Here is a 22263-nt window from a genome sequence, read left to right on the forward strand (position 1 = left end):
GCACTCATACATCTAATTCCCAAAGACAACCTCTGGATATGACGCTAAGCACGTGCACTGAACTTCTTTGGACCATGGCGATGCCTGTTTTGAGTGGAACCTGTCCTGTTAAACCACTGTATGGTCTTGGCCACCATGCTGCAGCTCAGTTTCAGGGTCTTGGCAATCTTCTTATAGCCTAGGCCATCTTTATGTAGAGCAACAATTCTTTTTTTCAGATCTTCAGAGAGTTCTTTGCCATGAGGTGCCATGTTGAACTTCCAGTGACCAGTATGAGAGAGTGAAAGTGATAACACCAAATTTAACACATCTGCTCTCCATTCACAAACGAGACCTTGTAACACTAATGCCCTGTACACACGGTCGGACATTGATCGGACATTCCGACAAAAAAATCCATGGATTTTTTCTGACACATGTTGGCTCAAACTTGTCTTGCATACACACGGTCGCACAAAGTTGTTTGGAAATCCGATCATTCTGAATATGACATAAAACTTGTACGTTGGGACTATAAACGGGGCAGTAGCCAATAGCTTTCGTCTCTTAATTTATTCTGAGCATGCGTGGCACTTTGTGCGTCAGATTTGTGTACACACGATTGGAATTTCCGACAACGGATTTTGTTGTCGGAAAATTTTATAGCAAGCTCTCAAACTTTGTGTGTCGGAAATTCCTATGGAAAATGTGTGATGGAGCCTACACACGGTCAGAATTTCTGACAACAAGGTCCTATCACACATTTTCCATCGGATAATCCTATCGTGTGTACAGGGCATTAGAGTCACATGACACCAGGAGGGAAAATGGCTAATGGGCCCAATTTGGACATTTTCACTTTGGTGTAATCACTTTTGTTGCCAGCGGTTTAGACATTAATGGCTGTGTGTTGAGTTATTTTGAGGTGACAGCACATTTACACTGTTATGCAAGCTGTACACTCACTACTTTACATTGAAGCAAAGTGCCATTTCTTCAGTGTTGTCACATGAAAAGATATAATAAAATATTTTAAAAAATGTGAGGAGTGTATTCAATTTTGTGAGATACTGTAAGTTCAATAAACTAGTGAGTGTCCAAGTGATCTATTCAAATATAGTGTTTGGTCTTTCTTTGTTGAAATCCAAAAAACGCTGTGCTTTCACCAATCACTTCAGTACTCACAGAACTCTCACCTCATAGCCACATATAAAAAGCCTTAGGATTAGGTTTTAATATGGGACTGGTAATCCTTCCTTGGGGTATCCCTCTCCTTATCTCCTCTATGTTGGTTCCTAGATCCAAGTTCATGAATTATTGCTAATATCTCCAATCCACACAGGGAAAGGAAATTAACAATAGGCCACCCTTAGTGTGAAATTATTTAAACATAGCCATTTATTAAAAGACAATTGGATGCTTAAATCAAAACAGAGTTAAAATCACATTAGAGCTTAAAACATTGGCATTTCTGCCTCTCGCGTCTCATTGGGCCATGCCCTACGTGTTACATCACGTCACGTGACTTCCTTAGGGGAGCCGGATTGGTTGTTTCATAATTGTATTTATCTCTGAAGGCAAAGGACCTGGATCTCCCTCGCTCACTCCTGTAAGTCTGCAGCAGTTTCTGTCAGTCTCCCTCCTAGACTTGGCTTCCTCCTCCAAGCGCTGTTCCCGCAGTGGCTCCACCTCTTCATAAACACTCAGGGAGGAGAGAAAGCAGAAGGATATACAGTACATGCACACACAGCACAAGGCTGTGTTCACACTACGAGACGTTTCCTGAGTGTGTATGTACTATATATCCTTCCGCTTTCTCTCCTCCTCGAGTGTGTATGAAGAGGCAGAGGCCCTAAGGTGAGAGTTCTGTGGGCACTGAGGTGACTGGTGAAAGCACAGCGGTTTTGGGATTTTAACAAAGAAGGACCAAACACTATATTTGAATAGATCACTTGGACACTCGCTAGTTTATTGAACTTATTTGCTTTGGTTCATTATTTGATTTATGGTTTATATTGATTTATATTATTTATCACTTTTCAATGACTGAATATATGTTATGAAGGTTTATTTAGATTTCACATTGAAGCGATAGAGGAATTGCGCAACACCACTTATATCTTTTCATTTATTACACATGTAATTGTGAACACATTAGGTATTGCAGGAATAATTTTGCTTTATTTACTTTGCTATTGTTTGACATATTAGTTTGAAGGATAACTCTATATAGTTCACCACCTGTTAGCACAGGGGACAACAAATAAGTCTAAGGAAGGATAATAACCCGTGTCAGATTTTTTGTCACCATCTGTGTCCCATTGTGGAGATCTCCCTTATCTCCCTGTCCCATTACCAAAACAGAAGGTGAGAGGAAATCTCTGCAAATTGAGGGAATTTCTTGGGGACCCCCATGTCACTAGACCTAGTGGCTCCATTGGAAGATTTTCTCTCTAATACTTTTCTTGGGACAACCCAAAATTTGGGATTTTCTTTTACTTTCACTTTCAATGATAAGGGTGAACAGGACAAATAGAGAGGGTGAATCTTCTTAACCGGGACACAGACAGCAATAAAAACTGACAAGCATTCTAATCCTTCCCCACTTTATCCAAAACTAAAAAAAAGTGTTGCCTTTAGTTATACTTTAAGGAAGGGCAGTAAGGATCATCAGGTATTATTTTAATGAAAGCTGCAGGTTTAAAATTATTCAAAATTACTATTAATTTTGATAGTTACTAAAGTATTGCTAATTACTATTGACTATGTTATATGAGATTTTAGTGATTTAGTTTAATATATAATGTTAGGAAAATGTTAGGAAAAAAACACTTCAGCTATATTAATTGTTTGGAGAAACCACAGCTAGCTTAGAAACTTTAGTGTACTATAGGTAACTATAGGTAAATTTAGTGTACCTATAACCAATGTAATTATTCACCAGCTTGTACAAAACAATAAGAAAATGCTATTTCACTCAATTGAAAAGGTACCTGTTTCAGAAGCTGTCACTGTAATATTGTACCAAGGCATTTCCTCTCGATCCAACTGTTTTGTTGTCCTAATCACTCCATTGTTTTTGTCAATTTCAAAAATTCTCTCTTCTTGCAAGTTGTTATCAATTGAGTATCTGTTACGATAGAGAAAATAAATAGATCAAGCACATATGGAAATTTTAACAATAATAAATTAATATATAGCAAAAAACAAGGCAGAAAGCAGTGCCTTCTGAGTGTAGCATTAAAAGCACTTTACTGGGAAACAACAAAGTGGCAAATTAAAAGATATAGATAAAAAAGAACTCAGCAATAAGAGGTAGAGACACCGCTGTGGCTGGCTGATCAATACACGCTCCTTCTGCAGTGTGAAGTAGGATGAAACCCTCAGCGAGGGATCCTGGATCATCCAGGGACCCTGGATGAGCAGAGATGACATCAGCATCAGGAGGGAGAGAGAAACTATAGAAGGAGCGTGTCTACTTTCCAAAAATGAGTAATTTCGGGGGTTTTCATATTGTGCACTACTATGTTTCATAGCAGAAAGGAAATAAAACAGTTTTTTGGCAAAACATTAAAAAAGAAAGCAGCAGGCAAAATCCGGATATTAGGGGGTTAATAACCGGAGATTTACATCATAAAGTATCCGCATATGCGGATGATCTTCTATTCTGCCTTACTTATCCTGTTATAGCTATGCCGAACCTACTAAGAGAATTGGACCAGTATGGTGCACTGTCCAATTTAAAAATTAATATGTCCAAGTCATAGGCAATGGGTGTATCTATGACTATGACTAAAATTAACGCTCTAAAAATGAATTTTAAGTTTAGATGGACCTATACGGGCATCAAATACCTGGGTACGTTGATTCCACCTAAATTGGACCAAACCTTTGAGTTGAATTTCCCACCTTTACTGAGTAGAGTGAAAGTCTTCTGCCGCGTACACATGATCAGACTTTACGTCAGACTTTGTCTGGCGTACTTTACGACGGACATTCCGAATGAACGGACTTGCCTACACACAATCAACCAAAGTCCGACTGATTCGTACGTGAAGACGTACGACCGGACTAAAACAAGGAAGTTCATAGCCAGTAGCCAATAGCTGCCCTAGAGTTGGTTTTTGTCCATCGGACTAGCATACAGACGAGCGGACTTTTCGACCGGACTCGAGTCCATCAGACAGATTTGAAACATGTTTTAAATCTAAGTCCGTCAAACTTTTGAGAAAACAAAGTCCGCTGGAGCCCACACACGATCGTATTGTCTGACGAAATCCAGTAGGCCGGACCAAGTATGCTGTAAAGTCCAATCGTGTGTATGCGGCATTACTCTCTAAATGACATCAGGGCCTTTTCTCTTGGTTCGGTAGATGCAACATAATTAAAAATGTCAGTATTGCCTAAATTTTCCTATCTTTTTCAAACTCTACCCATTCATATACCTCCAGAATTCTTTAAACAGACTAATAAGATGATAACTGAATTCATTTGGGCCCATAAAAGGCCTAGAATTCAACGCCGTTTAATGACAATGCCTAAACAATATGGGGGGGTAGCGGTACCCGATATGCAGAAATATTATCAGGCGGCTCATATGGCGCGACTAGTAGACTGGTGTAGGCATGCAAGCTTTAAAATATGGCCAAAAAAACGAGCAATCACAGTGCGAGGTCCCATTGCATCGTGCGGTTTGGTACTTTGGAGACCTGAGTTCAGCTCTCAAAAAGCACCCAACCTTGGGCCCTACCCTGCATATTTGCTCCCGAATATGTTCCACCACTTTATTATCATCTGTCAACTCCCCCCTGTACCCTATTGTAGGGAATCCTCCTTTCCCTCTGGGACTACAGGAGGGACCCTTCAGGAAAATTTCAGACTCACAGTGTTTTCAGGCCTCACATTTTATACAAATAGCGACTGGGACAAGGCCCTCATTACCTGAACTAACCTCATCCAATGACCGTTGATTTCTGGAGTGAAGCCCAATTGCGACATTTCCTTAACACTCTCCCACCTCCAGACAGATTTCAACGAACATTGACACCCTTAGAACAACTATGTGAGGGGATGGGGCCTTGCTCTCACTTGGTTGCCCCCAAGAGGATTATGTCCCTCCATATATAAGGAAGTGGGAAATTACATTAGACAGGACGTTCACCCAGGCACAACATAGGCAGATAGTAAATCTTGCGTTAAAATCTTCAATATCCACAAGAATCCAAGAAACTAATTTTAAAATAATGACAAGATGGTACCGTACACCCTCATTACTTAATAAATTCTTTCCGGAAATCCCGGATAAATGTTGGAGGTGTCAGGAGGAAAGAGGGACTCTACTCCACATTATTTGGTCCTGCCCAAAACTGGAGTACTTCTGGAGGAAGATACGGCGGATAGCACAGAAATTTACTAAGTATAACCTCCCAGAAGACCCAGCCCTATTTTTGTTACATGTCTCAAACATATCAGGAGAAACATATAGTAAATAAATTTTGCGCCATCTTATTAACGCGGCTAGATCATGTATCGTACAGCAGTGGAGAGATACGTACCCTCCCACAATTCTTACATGGGTCACACGAATTGAAGAGGTTAATAGGATGGAAGATTAATTAGCTCAAAATCGAAAGGAGACATTTAGAAACTTGGGGCCAATGGAATACATTTAAATTTTCGGAGGAAGGGAGTTCCCTCTTTGCTCATGAGAGTATTTGAAAAAGAGAGGAGTGTGGGGCCTTGGGGGTGACCTCACTTCTGTGGATGATGGTATTGTAAACTCACCTTTTCCTCGGTACATCTCCCTTCCAACTCCGACTCCTTCTCCCCTATCAGTGTTGTGTTTTTTTCTTCTTCTTTTCTCTTTCTATCTTTTTCCTCCTCTTTTTTTTTTTTTTTTTTTTTAGGAATTCTTTCCCTCGTGGGGCTTCTTACTTTCTCCTTTTGCCTCTTCAAATATGTAGAGGTTTTTCATCATAGTAAAGCATGTTGTCAGGGCATACAAGAGAAGCAGGTCTATCGGAAGAGAGAATGGGGACTATCTCAAATAACTAGCTATTGTTTTTTCTGTAGATGTATCTAAGATAGGAGTAATGCTGTTAATTGGAGTTTGAATGGATTCGTTGGAACTCATATGATTGATGGATTAATGAAATTGTTTATTTCTCTATATGTATGACAACTAAAATAAAATAAAAAAATAAAAAAGGAAGCTATCTGTAAAAAACTTTTTGGGGGGTACAGTGTTGCATGGGTCACGCAACATGCAGAACACTAAAAATGTCCAGTTAATAAACAGATAAAGACTGGTACACAAGTAATTAGAAGTTATGTCTAGGTGTTAAGGAATGTTTCAAAGGTTAACCTGAGAGTTAGGTCAATTGTAAGGTCAAATATAGGACTTACAATATTTGATGAATAGTGTTGTGTCTGTGCAATCCTATGCTACACTAAAGTTGTTGTCAAGATAATTACTTTATTTTATAGTTATCTCATTATTTCAATAGGCATCTTTCTTTCTCATTTATTTTAAACACTTGCATGTCATTAAAAGTTACCATTTATACATAATAATGAATACGTATAAAGCAGTGAATAGGACATTTACCAAACATCCACTGCAGATAAATCAGTCAATGTCTTCTAAAACACATACACCAGAAAGACACAGTGAAACATTTTGGGAATGTTGCATCCACACATCATAGTTTTAAATCTTTTTTAAACTTTATATCATATACATATACCATCTTTTTAATAAGAATGCAAATAGGTTATTATTTGTAAAATCTTCCCAACTTCAATTACTCACTCTGTCACCCTTTCACATATTTGTGGTAGTTACATTGAAATAATGTACAAATCACTGAATCCAGTAGAATAAATAATGTACAGTTCAGGAAAAACACACACTTCAAAGCACAAAGATCTCTAGGATAAATTTTACACACTTCAGGGAAAATAAAATGCACTTCTTGGAAAAAACACACACATACGCAAAATGCATTAACTTGGTTTTCATGTGCAAGTATCATGAGTGTTTCCAATATGTCAGAAACTAACAAAGTCTTTCTGAAAACTAAACATGACAACTAAAATACCAAACTTGTAATATAAATTTTAAAATAAAATGTATAAAAACTTCACTATTGCTAAGCATATAGAACTATGCAGTGCGTGGCAGTCTTGAATAGTAGTAAAACTACAGCAAATGTTTCTGAGCCAGATGGCAGACACATTGGATGAGCACGATACATTTTTTGAAGCATGCATTTATTGTGAATTTCAAACTACACATATAGCTTATGGGTAACTCACAATAACACTTCTAAGGAAAAAAATGACTGCAGCAACCAGCATGCCAAACTTCTTTTAAGGATACTTTATAAAAATCAGGATATTAAAAATAATAAACTAGAGAAAATAAAACAGTCAAAAACCAATGGCCATTTGGTCAATCATGTTGTCCTTATGCAACAAAAAAGTGTAATGATGCATCTTGCTGGCTGCTATGGGCAAAACCATTACCTGTCTTTGATTTAGTTAGCATAACTTGGCACCTTTGTCTTTCTAAAATACACCCCTCAATAAATGCTAAAAACACAAAATTTGCTGATTAACCACTTGCCATCCATAAACCATGGGATGTGAGCTTAGTATCTTTTTCTTGGTAATTTAGTAAAATTTTTGCTTGGGTTAATAAAAAAGTTTTGGTATCAAAACACATGATTTAAGTCTTTGCCATTGAACTGATGACAGGAGTAAATGGCTTTGAGAAACTGCCCTTGATACTTGGAAAAGAGATATGAAACCTTGAGAAAATGTAGAATAACAGTAGAAATTGCACCATAAAAGCAAAATATAAAAAGATAACTACACAACACAGTTACTTGCTAGGATACACAATTCATTTATGTTACCTTGAAAATGTAATTATAAACCTAATACATAGAGCAAAAAGAAACACAATAGTTTTATTACTTTGCTGCATGGCTTTACAAAAATCACATGCAAATACTCTACATTATATTTAATTTGGATTGAGGTCAAACTGGGACTATAATTAGTACAGTTTATGGATGGTGTTTATGTTACTGTTGATTTTGATCTTGTGTAAAAGTGAAAGTGTAAAAGTATTTTACTTCTTTTTCAGTTCATTTTAATTTATAGTGTTCAATCACTTGGAATGGAATAGACACATCTGTTTTATATTTTATTGGTATACAAAGAAATAATATAATTGATATGTATCCATTCCAAGTTGTATTATTTGGCACCCTATTTAGCACCTTGTACCTTGAAATTTAAATATCAAAATGTTGGTTTAGGCGTACAAAAGTCATTGTCTCTTACAAAATAGGCTCAAATGTGTTGTAAATAAGAATAATCGATAAACTCTTGCTGATCAAGACTTTTTTCTACAGTTATCGTGTGAAGCATTGCTATAAAAGTAAAGGTATCAACGGTAAATGCCATGTATGAGGCAGGTGTCAGTTTTTACACCAAATACACTGGCAAGCACCCTATGTGATAGTAAGCTGTTAGTTACAGGTCCTCCTTATAGGGACATATGGACACTGAACCTAAAGTAAATCTAACCACACCCACCCAAAAAAAGCGAATATTGTAGCTTTCTAGTCCTTTGATGTTATGGCAGTAAATATTTAATTTTTTTCAGGCTTTTTTCCTTTACTTTAACCTTGTCCTTGAATGCAACCCTTATTGTACTGTGTTACTATGGAGAAGCAGCATTGTCAGCACTCACACTAGGCTGTTCTCCTGGGGTTTTTTTACTAACACCTTCCTTTTTCCTCATCTCATTTCAGAGTGTTTCTCTGTAGTTCACAGAAGATAGCTCAGAAAGCCAATAACATTTTTTTAAATTTCAGTTAAGTCCACAGGAAGTTAAAATGACTTATGATTTCTGACTGAAACAACCGCCATTTTCTGTACTTGCAGAAAATGTGCTTAGCTTGAAACAAAGAAAATGAATGCAGTCACCATATCTGGTAAGCTGCAATAAATTACATTTTGTTTGAATGTTTAAATATACTTTAGTCAGATCTGAGTCCTGTGTGTGCTTTTTCCCTGTCCACAGCTAGCTGGGATATGACTTCTGTGATCTCAGAGGTGCTCAGAGCTTAGTGCTTCCAAGTTTACTGCAAACAGGGGAAATTGAGAAATGGATGTTCCTTAAAAGATGTTCCTGGATGTTGCATTTCAGGGCTTTTATTAGAAGCAGCTGAGCCTGGTGATGAAGGGAGGTGTCCCGAAGAGGGACCAGCCATTAAAAAGATCTGTAGAAGAAACTGTGCAGCTGTACTCTGTTACACAGTTGGCACTGAATAATGCAAATATGTGGGTGGTGGCAGTAAAAGGATAGAAAAGGGAAGCTTAGACACTGAAGGCTTTTTAATTCTGCTTTTGTCCACAGTGGGGGATTTTCACTCTGTCTTGCCTTGATACTTATAGGGGTTGATTTGCTAAAACTGGAGAGTGCAAAATCTGCACAGAAACAACCAGTTTTTGCCAAAGCTTATTTAAACAAGCTGACATTAGAAGTTGATTGGATACCATGCACAGCTGCACCAGATGTTGCAATTTCCAATTTTAGTAAATTAACCTCAGAGTGTTATTACATTGGCAGAGTAATGTTGCAACCAAAATGTTGAGACAGGCCAACATATAGATATGATTTTATCATCTTGGTCCACATATATTACCACCAGGTGATTCAGGACAATCAGCCCTCAGTTCTTTTTTTATTAAAAATGCACTGTAGGCACAGAGCACAAACAAAACTGGCAGATATAAAAGTGCATACATTTTTTGTAAAAAATAGAAAATACTTATCTACCATTGTACTTTTATAAATGGCACAGCCTTGAGCTTGCTATTTATTGCTTTCTTAGAGCTGGCAAAAGGCTTTAAGATAAAAGTGATCCAAGAGTCTCCTGATCACGTTTATGGGACTCTGAAGGTGTGCCCCCAAGGATCCCTGGACACTTCCCACAATAAGATCAGGAGGTGACCAGAGAACATCTTTTCTGTTCAATCCACCCTGCAGCAAATCAACCTGGACATGTATTAAGTCACTACCAGGTAAAAACCTGTCATTATGGATTCAGCTAATCAAGTGCAATTTATGCTTGATTGGCTGCAATAAAGGACAGGGGGACATATTAGGGGTCTTTTTTGCGACCTCACAGGTGCCTCAAAGCATGAAACAGCTTTGCAGGGTGAGCAGGCTATATAAAGCCACTCTTATTGCCAAGAATCATATCCTCCTTTCAATGATTAAAACATAATCATCTAATATGTTATTAAAAATAAAGTTCAGTCTTCCAATTCCTTTATACTTCTTTTCTCCTAGGCAGTTATATTAAGATATTGATACCCACAGTTTTAGTTATCTGCTTTGTTTGATCATACTCTTCCACTGTTTACCTCTGCCTACCTAAGCTCTATTCACTTCCACACTTTGTGACTAATTCACATAGATTTTCCGGACTTTGATCATGAGGTCACCTCAGTCACATGACTCGGTATGTATCTGATACTCATTTTATTAATAAATATCAACCCAAAACCCAAAGATAGTTTGTGGTTTTGTTGTCTTGATGCAACACAGCATTGATGCAATACAGCATTAATTTATCTTTTCATAGGTTATCCCTCTAACCTGTTTTTGCACAGTGACTCAGCAGCACTTATAAACCACAACTGAATGAGGTTACATTTTTAAAAGCACTATGCATTACAAACTATGGTCAATTGTTTTACCTTTGTTTCCAACTTTGTTATATGTAAGTGCTGCTGATCTCCCGCAGCTACTCCCTATATATATGGACTCCAGCAATGGGTATGTGACATTTTTTAAGGCAGCTTACCAGATGGTGACAACAGTGATTAATGCCTGCACAATCTATGTTGAAATGGTCCCTTCAAGTATATATGACTGGGTGGCAAAATTAGTAAGAAAAATATGTGCCAGGTACATAAGTGTGTGACCCTAGAACAGGAAAGGGTCTTGACAGGATAGCCAAATATCATTTTAATGGAGGCAGTGACATTTATTTTGTCTCCCCAACACACTAGGGCAACAAAAGTGTGCTGCAGTGCTCTACAGCACAATAAAAAAAAGCATTATCATGCATTGTGCACCCAATGAAGGGTAAGTTTCACTTTTAAAATTAATAGGTTGCTTTATCACAACACACATTAAAGTGGTTGTAAAACCCTTACATACCACTCTTACCTACAGGTAATCCTATAATAAGGCTTACCTGTAGGTACTGGAAATATCTCCTAAACTTGCACAGTTTACAAGAAATCTACCATATACACTTGCACCGATGTCATTGGAGCATGCGCACTGAAGAAAAGGCAGGATCGTGCCGTTTCTGCCGTTTCCATGCCATGACCATCGGTTCCCATGTGCAGGCGCGGGAGTGATGTCACGCGACTCTGGCCAGTCATAGAGCCAGAGTCCATGCCCCAGAAGGAAGAGGGGTGAAGATGGATACTTCCACCAGAGGGGACATTGGGGACATCACAGGCTTCGTTTTCAGGTAAGTGGCACATAATGGGCTAGTATGCGATGCATACTAGCCCATTATGCTTTTACTTTGCAGGGAACAAAATAGGAAGTAAAATCCATCAGGGTTTACTTCCTCTTTAATGTACAACATACCACACTTTAACAGCATGCATTAAGTCACCACAGAGATGTGACCTCCACCTAGGAGACAATTACATGTTAAATATTATATTAGGTTTAAGTGATTTGGTTTAAATATACTTCAATTACCAATAATCAGTCAATACTGTGATATAAAGGAGTGAAGGCTTTACATCTCACATTAAATAATCATATTTTCATGATGAAATTGTAGTTCAATTGTAATACAAAAATGTACAACAATATCTATTGTCATATTTTTTGCCTGCCTAACTGACATCTGCTCTAGTCCATTACAGATAGATATTATAATTACCATATTGGTTAGTTGCTAATGGCTATTCTGTCCAAGGTGGTTTCAAATGAACACTGACTAAATGTGATAATAAATTAAACTTAGGGTTGTAAAAATGCAACTGGTGGTCTAAAATTGGGAAATGTCCACAATGGGACATTTATAACTTTTCCTTATGCTGACTGTTGCAGACTGTGTCTTTTAGAAATATCTCCCTTTACTTCCTGTTCAAGTAAGAGGGAGTCAGGAAGTGAGGTGAAATCTCCCCTAGGGAGACATAGTAATAAAAAGAGAGGTTTCAAACCTATCCCACAATCCAAAACTACAAATGACTGGAGTTTGGCTTAAAGAAAAGTAAAGAAAATAAAATAAAAATAAAACTATAGAAAAAAATGAAATTTTATATTCAGTGGTGCAATTTCATATCACATAGGTGTGCATGATCGTTTACAAAAAATATATATACCAACAGAATTTCTATAGAATACTGTAATATGCATTTTTATAGAACGTTGTAAATCAATCAAACCCAAGTAATTTGAACAAATGAACTGCTTTGTAACTTCCTTTGGCTAACATTTAAGCTCTACACTTTATCCAGCAACTTTGTGGTATTCTCAAGTATGCACTTCAGTTTATTGCCAATCTCTTCTACTGGAAGTTATTATAGATGTTTTACTCTCCAGTGCTTAGCTACTTTTTCCCTTGTGGAATTCAGATTTTACAATATTGCTGACATTACTTTCTTGTAGCACGTATGGCTCCCTACTAAATTAGCTACTTTGCAATATCATCACATTATGCCTAATGTAGGCATTAAACACAATGTATTATGTGCTGATTAGGAATGATTTGCCTTTATCTATTTTGTCCTTGTTTATAATTCTTTTGGACACATTAAAATCTATTACATATACTTACAGCATAGGATCTACTCTATATCAGCTCAGTGTCATCAAATTTTTCATACAGCAATACTGTATGTAGTTAATGATAGATGTATCTGTTTTCTAAGATTAATACATTTATATCACTGTATCTTGTGTACAAGTAGATAACCATGACAAAGGAGGTTAGTACAATTCATACTGGATTTTACATCAAAGTAATTACAGAAACCAAATACAAGACAACAAGACAATCAATACAACTTGAAGGTTGTACATCACAACTAGAGAAAGCAAAAAAAAAGAGGATTTATTTTTATAATAAACACTTATTTTTTGTGGTTACTTTTCAAATAGCACTCTAAAGATGATCCATTAAATTAAATTGGGCAAATACATATTTTATTTCAGTTCACATTGGGTTGATTTACTAAAACTAGAGAGTGCAAAATCTGCTGCAGCTCTGCATAAAAACAAATCAATTTCAGATTTTTTGGTCAAAGCTTAATTGAACAAGCTAAAGTTAGAAGCTGATTGGCTACTATGCACAGCTGCATCAGATTTTGCAATCTCCAGTTTTAGTAAATCAACCTCTTGGGTCCAGTTTACAGTGGTTGAAGTATGTTGTAGAAGAATACAATACAATCCCTACTTCTAGCAAGAGCACAAACAGGGCTTCAAGAGGATATTGTATAAGCTGATTTTCATTAGTTGATGCCCTGTCTGGTTGAGAACCAGAACCAGACCACATAGGAAGACCTGTGGGGCATTTATGGAGTCTTTTTTTTTATGTAAAACCGGGAAAAAAATGAATGTACTAAAGACACCATCCTACTAAAATCCCACTACTAATAAGTATAGGTTATAACTTTTGTACCCATCCATTTCCAGAAAACAAGTAACTTAAAGTGTAACTATAGGTAAAAAAAAAAGGACATACACAGTAGTGTTTCCCTTATAATATAGTTTTATCACCTGTAGAGGAAAACAAACAGGAGGGTGCACACGCCTAGTGCATTAATAAAAGATTTAATAATAAATAAGCAGATAAATCAAATGCATACTCACAGAATAGGGAAAATGTAAGCATGAGGCTGTATGCATGAGGCTTATAGGCGCTGGGACTCACGCTAGCCTAATCAGGTGGTTAGACTGGCGCGTATTCCAGCAGCCATTAGCCACATTAATTTTGTTTACAGGGGCTTTATAGTTACGCTGTTTATGGCAGAAGATAAGACATTTACCCTGCTACAACTTTATTCATATAACATTATATATATCACTCTGGATTGATATTACATTATATATTCACTTAGCCTTGTATGTATGTATGTAAGTTATATTAACCTATTATATTAACTTTCAATATTTGTTTGTAATGTTTATTTATTTCAATGTACCTTTGACCCTGTCTGTTGCTATGACAATGCCCCCTTTTTGTTCTGGCGTGGAACATTAGTGTGTCTATATATGAGCAAGTGGGTCTGTGTTGGGGTTAGCTCTGAGAAAGGGGGTGCATCTCCCAAAACACATTAGCTTGCCAACATTGTGAAGCATTGGATTGGGTGATACTTCACCATCACTGGATTTTTCATCGGTGTGATACAATGCTTACATTTTTCCTTCTTTTGTGAGTATGCATTTGGCTTATCTGTTTATTTATGTTTTTATGTATCTTTTGGTAATGCACCATTTGTCTGTGCCCTCCTATTTGTTTTCTCCTACAATTGTCTGTCATATTTCCCCATCTGAGAAGAGGTGCACCAACTGACCATTCCAGTTGAAGAATTCCTACTGACTCTCACTGCCCACATTATTTTGAGTTCTGAGTGCTGGGGGTGTTTGATTGTTTTGTACAATAGTTGTATTACCTGTTGATCCTGCTAGTATATTTTTTTTTCACTAACTGCAAAAGGCCAAACTATCCAGGAGCAGAATCCAGGATTACAGGAATCCCTGTCTCGGCTGCTAAATAGTAAGAGCAGCTGACAATCAAAAAACCTGCAGGGGGCATTTGCTGCAGCAGGATATAAAAAAGTACAGGGAGACCACCATCCTAAGTAACTGGGAGCTGGTGGTTACCCTTTTTAAAATGCCTCAGAAATAAGAACAGAAACTGACAAGATCAACAAGTATTTATGAAAAAATTACTCACAGTAATAAAAACACACCTCATACACTTATAGGACATGCCTCCATTTTATTTGAATGTGAAAATAAATTACTATAAAGCAATTTCTCTATGGCAAAAAACACATCTTAATACAAATGGTAATTAACTGACAAAATCCTGCATTAGTGTGCGTTTGTAACATAAAATCATTTTTGTTCTTGTGGGCATAAGAGTACTGGTGAAAGAATATGTGCAATCACTGATTAGTTCAGTCTAAGTGTTAGAGCCTTCACTTCAAAGAAGAGAATAGTTAACATGCCTCAGTACTGATATTTAATCAAGAACAATTGAAGAGACATTTCAAAATCTTGCTGCACTGATTACCTTTTCATTCCACCTGTCCAGCATACTATAAGAAGCCAAGAAACATCTTTTTAAACAGCTTTTGCAAAAGAAATAGTCACTAAATTTAGACATAGTAAGACAATTTCCAACTTCATTCCCTAATTGTGATCTAAATTAAAGTAGGTCTAAACCCAATCACTAAAACCTCAAATACATTTTTTAAAATGTTACTGTTTATAAATTGTTTTTAATCATGTTAACTCTGATTATTTAGTTTAAATAAAGTCTTTTTTCAGGATATTCCTATTATAGGGTGACAACGTGATGTTTCTGTCTCCGAATAGTTTTCTATCCTTTCTAGAGACCTGTCACAAGAGCTTCCAGTCTAACTTAACAACAAATAACAGTTTAAAAGCTTTTAACAGCATGACCAGGTCCTTTCTAACGGTTGTTAATGAAGTAATTCCCAAGAAGAGGTTAATCTGCAACACATGAGCAGTTTGAAATATTTTGTGTAGTTAATCTTGAAACAAAGATTTAGCTTGGTAAGACAGAAACTAATTGATATCATTTGGCTTATTTTTTTTTAAAGATCATTACATCTTTAATGTTCAACTTTGCTCTCATAATAACCGTTCTTCTGATGAAGACAAGCGTTGAAACAGTATCAGAATAAAATTCAATGCTCATATTAATCATGCTTGTCAAGGTAGATACAGTAGAAAGTTTACTCTTGTGTAAATATCATATATTGATTACTGTATATCGCATATCTTATTATAAAATTGGTCTAGGATGGCCTTTGTAATAGCCAATAAAGGTAAACATGTCTGGATATTACAAAACAGTGAATAAGAGAAATGTAATATTAATATGCAATAAATAGAGATGTGTACATTATCATGTACAATATAGTCAGTTCTGCATAATGAAAACTATATAAATATCCCACTGCTGTGATTCCCTGTAACAAGTTGGTTGTCCCTTTTATTTGCCCGCACAGTAATGCCTATTTTGCTCAAAGCATTCCTCCTATACAATTCTACAGCTCAAGACTATGGTTATAAGGGCAGTGTATAGTTTCTATCCCAACTAGGGTGCCCTGAGAATCTATAGAACTTTGTTTTTTGGCACATTACTATAATTTCTCTGTTGCCTAAAACCTATACATAACTTAGATATAACAATCTCAATTGTGTTAATTTGTTTATATGTTATAGGGGCTGTGCCCCATTGCTTGTGAATGCTCCTGGGCACCTACTTTGTTATTATATGTATTGTTTTCTAGCCGGCCATTTTGTAACTTACTTTATTTTGCAATAAAATATTTGAACAATAGAAAATTGTATATGTGCCCCCCTTGATATTTTATGACCACATGCCAACTTATGACAGCTGCCATTTTTATATTTTCTAGTTAGATTACACTTTTTTATTAAATTACTGGAATATTTATATTTTAATTTGTAAATTAGATCATGTTTATAGATGAGTAGCAGGATACATTATCTTACCTTACTGAGCTACTTGTACTATCTGGATCATATGCTGTTACCATTCCTACTATGGTTCCAATGTCTGAGTTCTCATAAACATCCATCTCATAGAAAGGTTTTGTAAACAAAGGTGCTTCATCGACATCTCCAACAATGACTTTTAACATCGTTGTATCTTTAAATGGTCCCAAGTGAGAAAATCTTGAGTCCAAGTGAGTATTTACTCCTTCTATGTTTAGTGAATACAGCTTCTTTTTTTCATAGTTTAAAGGCTGAAAAAACATATACACATAGTAAGTGCATCAACATTGCATTTAAATTTTTTAAATACATAAAACAAACAGAATGAAAAATGATCATCAGAGGTATGTAAACATTTTTTAACAATTCATTTTTACCATATACTGTAATGCCCTGTACACACGATAGAAAATGTGTGATAGGACATTGTTGTCGGAAATTCCGATGATTTTAATAAAGCTTAAAGTGAAACAATAAAAGTGTAATATTCCTTTAAATTTCGTACCTTGGGGGTGTCTATAGTATGCCTGTAAAGGGTCACATGTTGCCCATGTTTAGAACAGTCTGACAGGAAAATGACATTTCAAAGGACAAAAAGTCACTTAAAACTACTCGCGGCTATTAATGAATTGCCGGTCCGACAATACACATAAAAGTTCATTGATAAAAATGGCATGGGAATTCCCCACAGGTAACCCCGCGCCAAAATTTTTAAAAAAAATGGCGTGAGGTCCCCCCAAAACACCATACCAGACCCTTATCTGAGCACGCAACCTGGCAGGCCGCAGGAAAAGAGGGGGGACGAGAGAGCACCCCCCTGAACCATACCAGGCCACATGCCCTCAACATTGGGAGGGTGTTTTGGGGCCCTTCAGGTCTGGTATGGATATTAAGGGGAACCCCGCGCCAAAATTAAAAAAAAAAAACGGCGTGGGGTCCCCCCAAGAATCCATACCAGACCCTTATCCGAGCACGCAACCTGGCAGGCCGTAGGAAAAGAGGGGGGATGAGAGAGCAGCCCCCCTCCTGAATCATACCAGGCCACATGCCCTCAACATTGGAAGGATGCTTTGGGGTAGCCCCCAAAACACCTTGTCCCCATGTTGATGAGGACAAGGGCCTTATCCCCACAACCCTTGCCCGGTGGTTGTGGGGTCTGCGGGCGGAGGGGTTATCAGAATCTGGAAGCCCCCTTTAACAAGGGGACCCCCAGATCCGAGTACCCCTACCATTTCACAAAAAAAGTGTCAAAAATGTTAAAAAGTACAAGAGACAGTTTTTGACAATTCCTTTATTTAAATGCTTCTTCTATCTTCTATCATCTTTCTTCCATCTTCTGTCTTCTACCTTCCTTCGGTTTCTTCCTCTATCTTCTTCTTCTTCTGGTTCTTCTGGTTCTTCCTACGGTGTTCTCGTCCGGCATCTTCCTCCATGGCGTCTTCTTCCCTTCCTCTTCTCGGGCCGCTCCCCTCTGATGTCACGGGGAATGCCATAGGGAAGTCCCCGTCAAGTCCCCATGCGTCAGAGGGGGCGGGGTCACCGGGTGGCCCGCCCTCTGTTATTTAAGAACCGTCAGAAGACGAGAAGCATCACACAGCGGGAGCCTCCCATCATGGTGGTTGCGAAGCGGCACAAGAAGAAGAAGGGAAGAAGACGCCGTAGAGAAGATGGAAGAAAGAAGATAGAAGATAGAAGAAAGAAGAAGCATTTAAATAAAGGAATTGTCAAAAACTGTCTCTTATCATTTTTAACATTTTTGACACTTTTTTGTGAAATGGTAGGGGTACTTTTGTACCCCCTTACCATTTCACACAGGGTGGAGGGCCGGGACCTGGGGGTCCCCTTGTTAAAGGGGGCTTCCAGATTCCGATAAGCCCCCCGCCCGCAGACCCCCACAACCACCGGGCAAGGGTTGTGGGGATGAGGCCCTTGTCCCCATCAACATGGGGACAAGGTGTTTTGGGGGCTACCCCAAAGCACCCTCCCATTGTTGAGGGCATGTGGCCTGGTACGGTTGCGTGCTTGGTAAAGGGTCTGGTATGGATTTTGAGGGGGACCCCACGCCATTTTTTTTTAAATTTTGGCCGGGATTCCCCTTAATATCCATACCAGACCTGAAGGGCCTGATATGGAATTTAGGGAGACCCCCACGTCATTTTTTTTTAAAATTTTGTTTCGGGGTTCCCCTGTGGGGAATTCCCATGCCGTTTTTATCAATGAACTTTTATGTGTATTGTCGGACCGGCAATTTATTAATAGCCACGAGTAGTTTTAAATGACTTTTTTTCCTTTGAAATATCATTTTGCTGTCAGACTGTTCTAAATACAGGAAACATGCGCCCCTTTACAGGCATACTATAGACATCCCCCAGATACGAAATGTAAAGGAATACAACCCCTGGCAAAAATTATGGAATCACCAGTTCCATCATTTTTTCCTCAGAATTGAGTGATTCCATAATTTATTCCCTGTGCTTGTTCTATAAATCTAACTGTTACTGGCCACCACAATTATTTTTCTTGATTTCTTTTAGTGTTTCTTAAAGCCAGAAAGTTGCCATTTGAAATGCCTTTAGTTTTTGGCCATGTCTGTGATCTGCTTTTTTTCTACAACAATAAACAACTGAAGGAACATCCTCAGGGACTGGTGATTCCAAAATTTATGCCAGGGGTTTGTATTACACTTTTATTGTTTTACTTTAAGCATTATTAAAATCACTGCTCCCAAAAAAACGTCCTTTTTAAAACTTTTTTTTGCATTGATACAGGTCCCCTGGGGCAGGACTCAGGTCCCCAAACACTTTTTATTACAATACCATGCATATAAGCCTTTAAAATTAGCACTTTTGATTTCTCCCATAGACTTTGAAAGGGTGTTTCACGGCTTTCGAATTTGCGGCGAACACCCCAAATTGTTCGCTATTTGGCGAAATGGCGAACAGCCAATGTTCGAGTCGAACATGAGTTCGACTCGAACTCGAAGCTCATCCCTAGCTCCATCACACATTTTCCATAGGAATTTCCGACACACAAAGTTTGAGAGCTTGCTATAAAATTTTTCGACAACAAAATCTGTTGTCGGAAATTCCGATCGTGTGTACACAAATCCGACGCACAAAGTGCCACGCATGCTCAGAATAAATTAAGAGACAAAAGCTATTGGCTACTGCCCCGTTTATAGTCCCAACGTACGTGTTTTATGTCACCGCGTTCAGTACGATCAGATTTTCCGACAACTTTGTGCGACCGTGTGTATGCAAGACAAGTTTGAGCCAACATCCGTCTGAAAAAATCCATGGATTTTGTTGTCGGAATGTCCGATCAATGTCTGACTGTGTGTACAGGGCATAACTCTCCAAAAAGGTGTGCGATCTCTTTAAAAATAATAAACATCAAACAGTCCACAACACTGACTCTTTTTGGGATTTACACTGGATTGTGATTGTTTATAAGGTATTTGATTATTACATGCAGAGACTTTCTTTCACCTTGGTGAACATTATTGAATACTTTCTTTCATCACCTATTTGTGGACTGTTTGATATTTGTTATTTTTAAAGAGATAGCGTACCTTTTTTGGGATTTATATTATTTACATCTTGTATTCAGATATTGTGTGCAGCTGTGGTTTTTCTACTTTTTATGCACTAAGCGCAGGATTTTCTTGTTTTTGATTCATTTACACCACACACCAAAGTTAGACTCCTGAAGTGCTGACTGGAGAGAAGATAGGGAAGATAGGGAAGAAAAGAGAAGGGGAGGATAGGTAAGAGAAGGGAAGGAAAAGACAGGGACGGGACGGGGGCTGAAGTGGTAAAACAGAGGGGAGATAGTAGACACAGACCACCAGAGAGGTGAGTAAAAATGACCTTTTATTGTCAGCTGTGTTCTGGAAAATTATCTTCCTACCATACAAGCTTTTATTATGGATGGTTACTGTATTGCCAGCTCCTCTATTTAAAGTAGTTTGAAACTCAACCACCTGATCTTATATAAGTGTTACCATAGTAATTGTAATTTCAAAATTTGTTTTTAGTCCTTTGAAATGTAGTTTACTTAATTTAACCTAATATATTTAATACCTGAAATCCTGCCAGCAAGGTCTTTGTTTAGGCTCTTTCTTTTATAGGGTAAATGATAAATGTTATAAGCGGCCACACTAAGACATATCGGGGGTTGATTTACTGAAGGCAAATAGGCTGTGCACTTTACAAAGTGCAGTTGCACTCTCCATGCGCAGTTGTGCCCAAGCTTATGCAAATTAGGTTAAGCTTCACTTTGCAAAGAGTGCCCAATCACGTGCAAAGAACATTTTAAAAAAAGCATTTTTGCTTGGATATGATTGGATGATGGAAGTCAGCAGAGCTTCTGCTCATTTACTAAGCTTTGAAGCAGGTGCACTTGCAGAGTGCAACTGCAGTTTGCAAAGTCCAAAGCCTATTTGCCTTTAGTAAATCAACCCCATTGCGTGACACAGTGCACCACTAACACTATCAAAAAACTGTTCTAAAACAATAATGAGCAGGCTGCTCTGGAGAAAGTGCAAGTAGACAGGAAGAGGCTACAACAAGAGTGCCCGATCAATTCCAAGGAAAATTAAAAAAACAGCATTTTTGCTTTCACATGATTGGATGATGGAAGTCAGCAGAGCTTCTGCTAATTTACTAAGCTCTGAAGCAGTCACACTTGCAGAGTGGCTACTCTGGAAAAAGTGCAAATAGACAGGAAGAGCCTACAATAGATCAAAAGGAATGAGATGCAAATATAGGATGAAAAAAGAAGGTGAAAACAGTATTTTATGGAAAAATGTGGCAGCTTTTATGAAAAAAAACGCATTTAGTGAACCACATAATATCCAGTTAAGGTTTTTTATCTTCTTTTATAGCCAAGATTTGATTATTTTTAGAAATATGAAATACACATAAAATATTATTGTCTGGTAATGGATAAACTAAGTCCAAGTAAAAAAAATCTAAATAATTTCTTAGAAAGGTGATACAAAAAAATGTATAGTTTATGGTAACATGTTGGTTTTCATCTTATTAAAAATAAACAATTCTCTTTAATGGCTAATAGCAAGAAAACTTACAGAGATTATGCAATGTTTTATTTCTGTTTACACAGCACTGCTATTGTGCACTGCATTGGTATATGCAATATATTTTTGCCAAAATAATTTTGTTTGTTTGTAATGTGCTTTGCCCTTCCATGTGCACCTTGCTGTAAAGGCTAGTTATAGGATGGTTGCCATTTTTTGTACAATTGGTTGAATTGGGTGCAAGGAAGCACAGGATCCCTTTGTTGCCATTTTGCTTTTGCTGGTATTTATGTGTGTCCCTGTGCCTATAATGAGGGGTGGGCTTCCTCCAGGCACACCTACCCTTAATTTATCCATTGTTATATATGTGCCTACTATGGAGACTCTGGAAATTTTAGAGTTAGGACTG

General features: G+C 37.6%; 1 protein-coding gene across 2 annotated transcripts in view; it reads right to left on the minus strand.

Moving 5' to 3' along the window:
- CDH18 (cadherin 18) overlaps positions 1-22263 on the minus strand; it is a 1382204-nt gene that overhangs the window by 157974 nt on the left and 1201967 nt on the right. For both annotated transcript variants that reach the window (XM_073630863.1, XM_073630864.1), the window contains 2 exons: positions 16814-17067; positions 2973-3109 (listed from right to left, as the gene is read on the minus strand). In XM_073630863.1, the coding sequence (XP_073486964.1) occupies positions 2973-3109; positions 16814-17067 (391 nt within the window). The remainder of the gene's footprint in view (positions 1-2972; positions 3110-16813; positions 17068-22263) is intronic.

Source organism: Aquarana catesbeiana, linkage group LG05 (assembly GCF_042186555.1).
Source record: "Aquarana catesbeiana isolate 2022-GZ linkage group LG05, ASM4218655v1, whole genome shotgun sequence".
Classification (NCBI taxonomy): domain Eukaryota; kingdom Metazoa; phylum Chordata; class Amphibia; order Anura; family Ranidae; genus Aquarana; species Aquarana catesbeiana.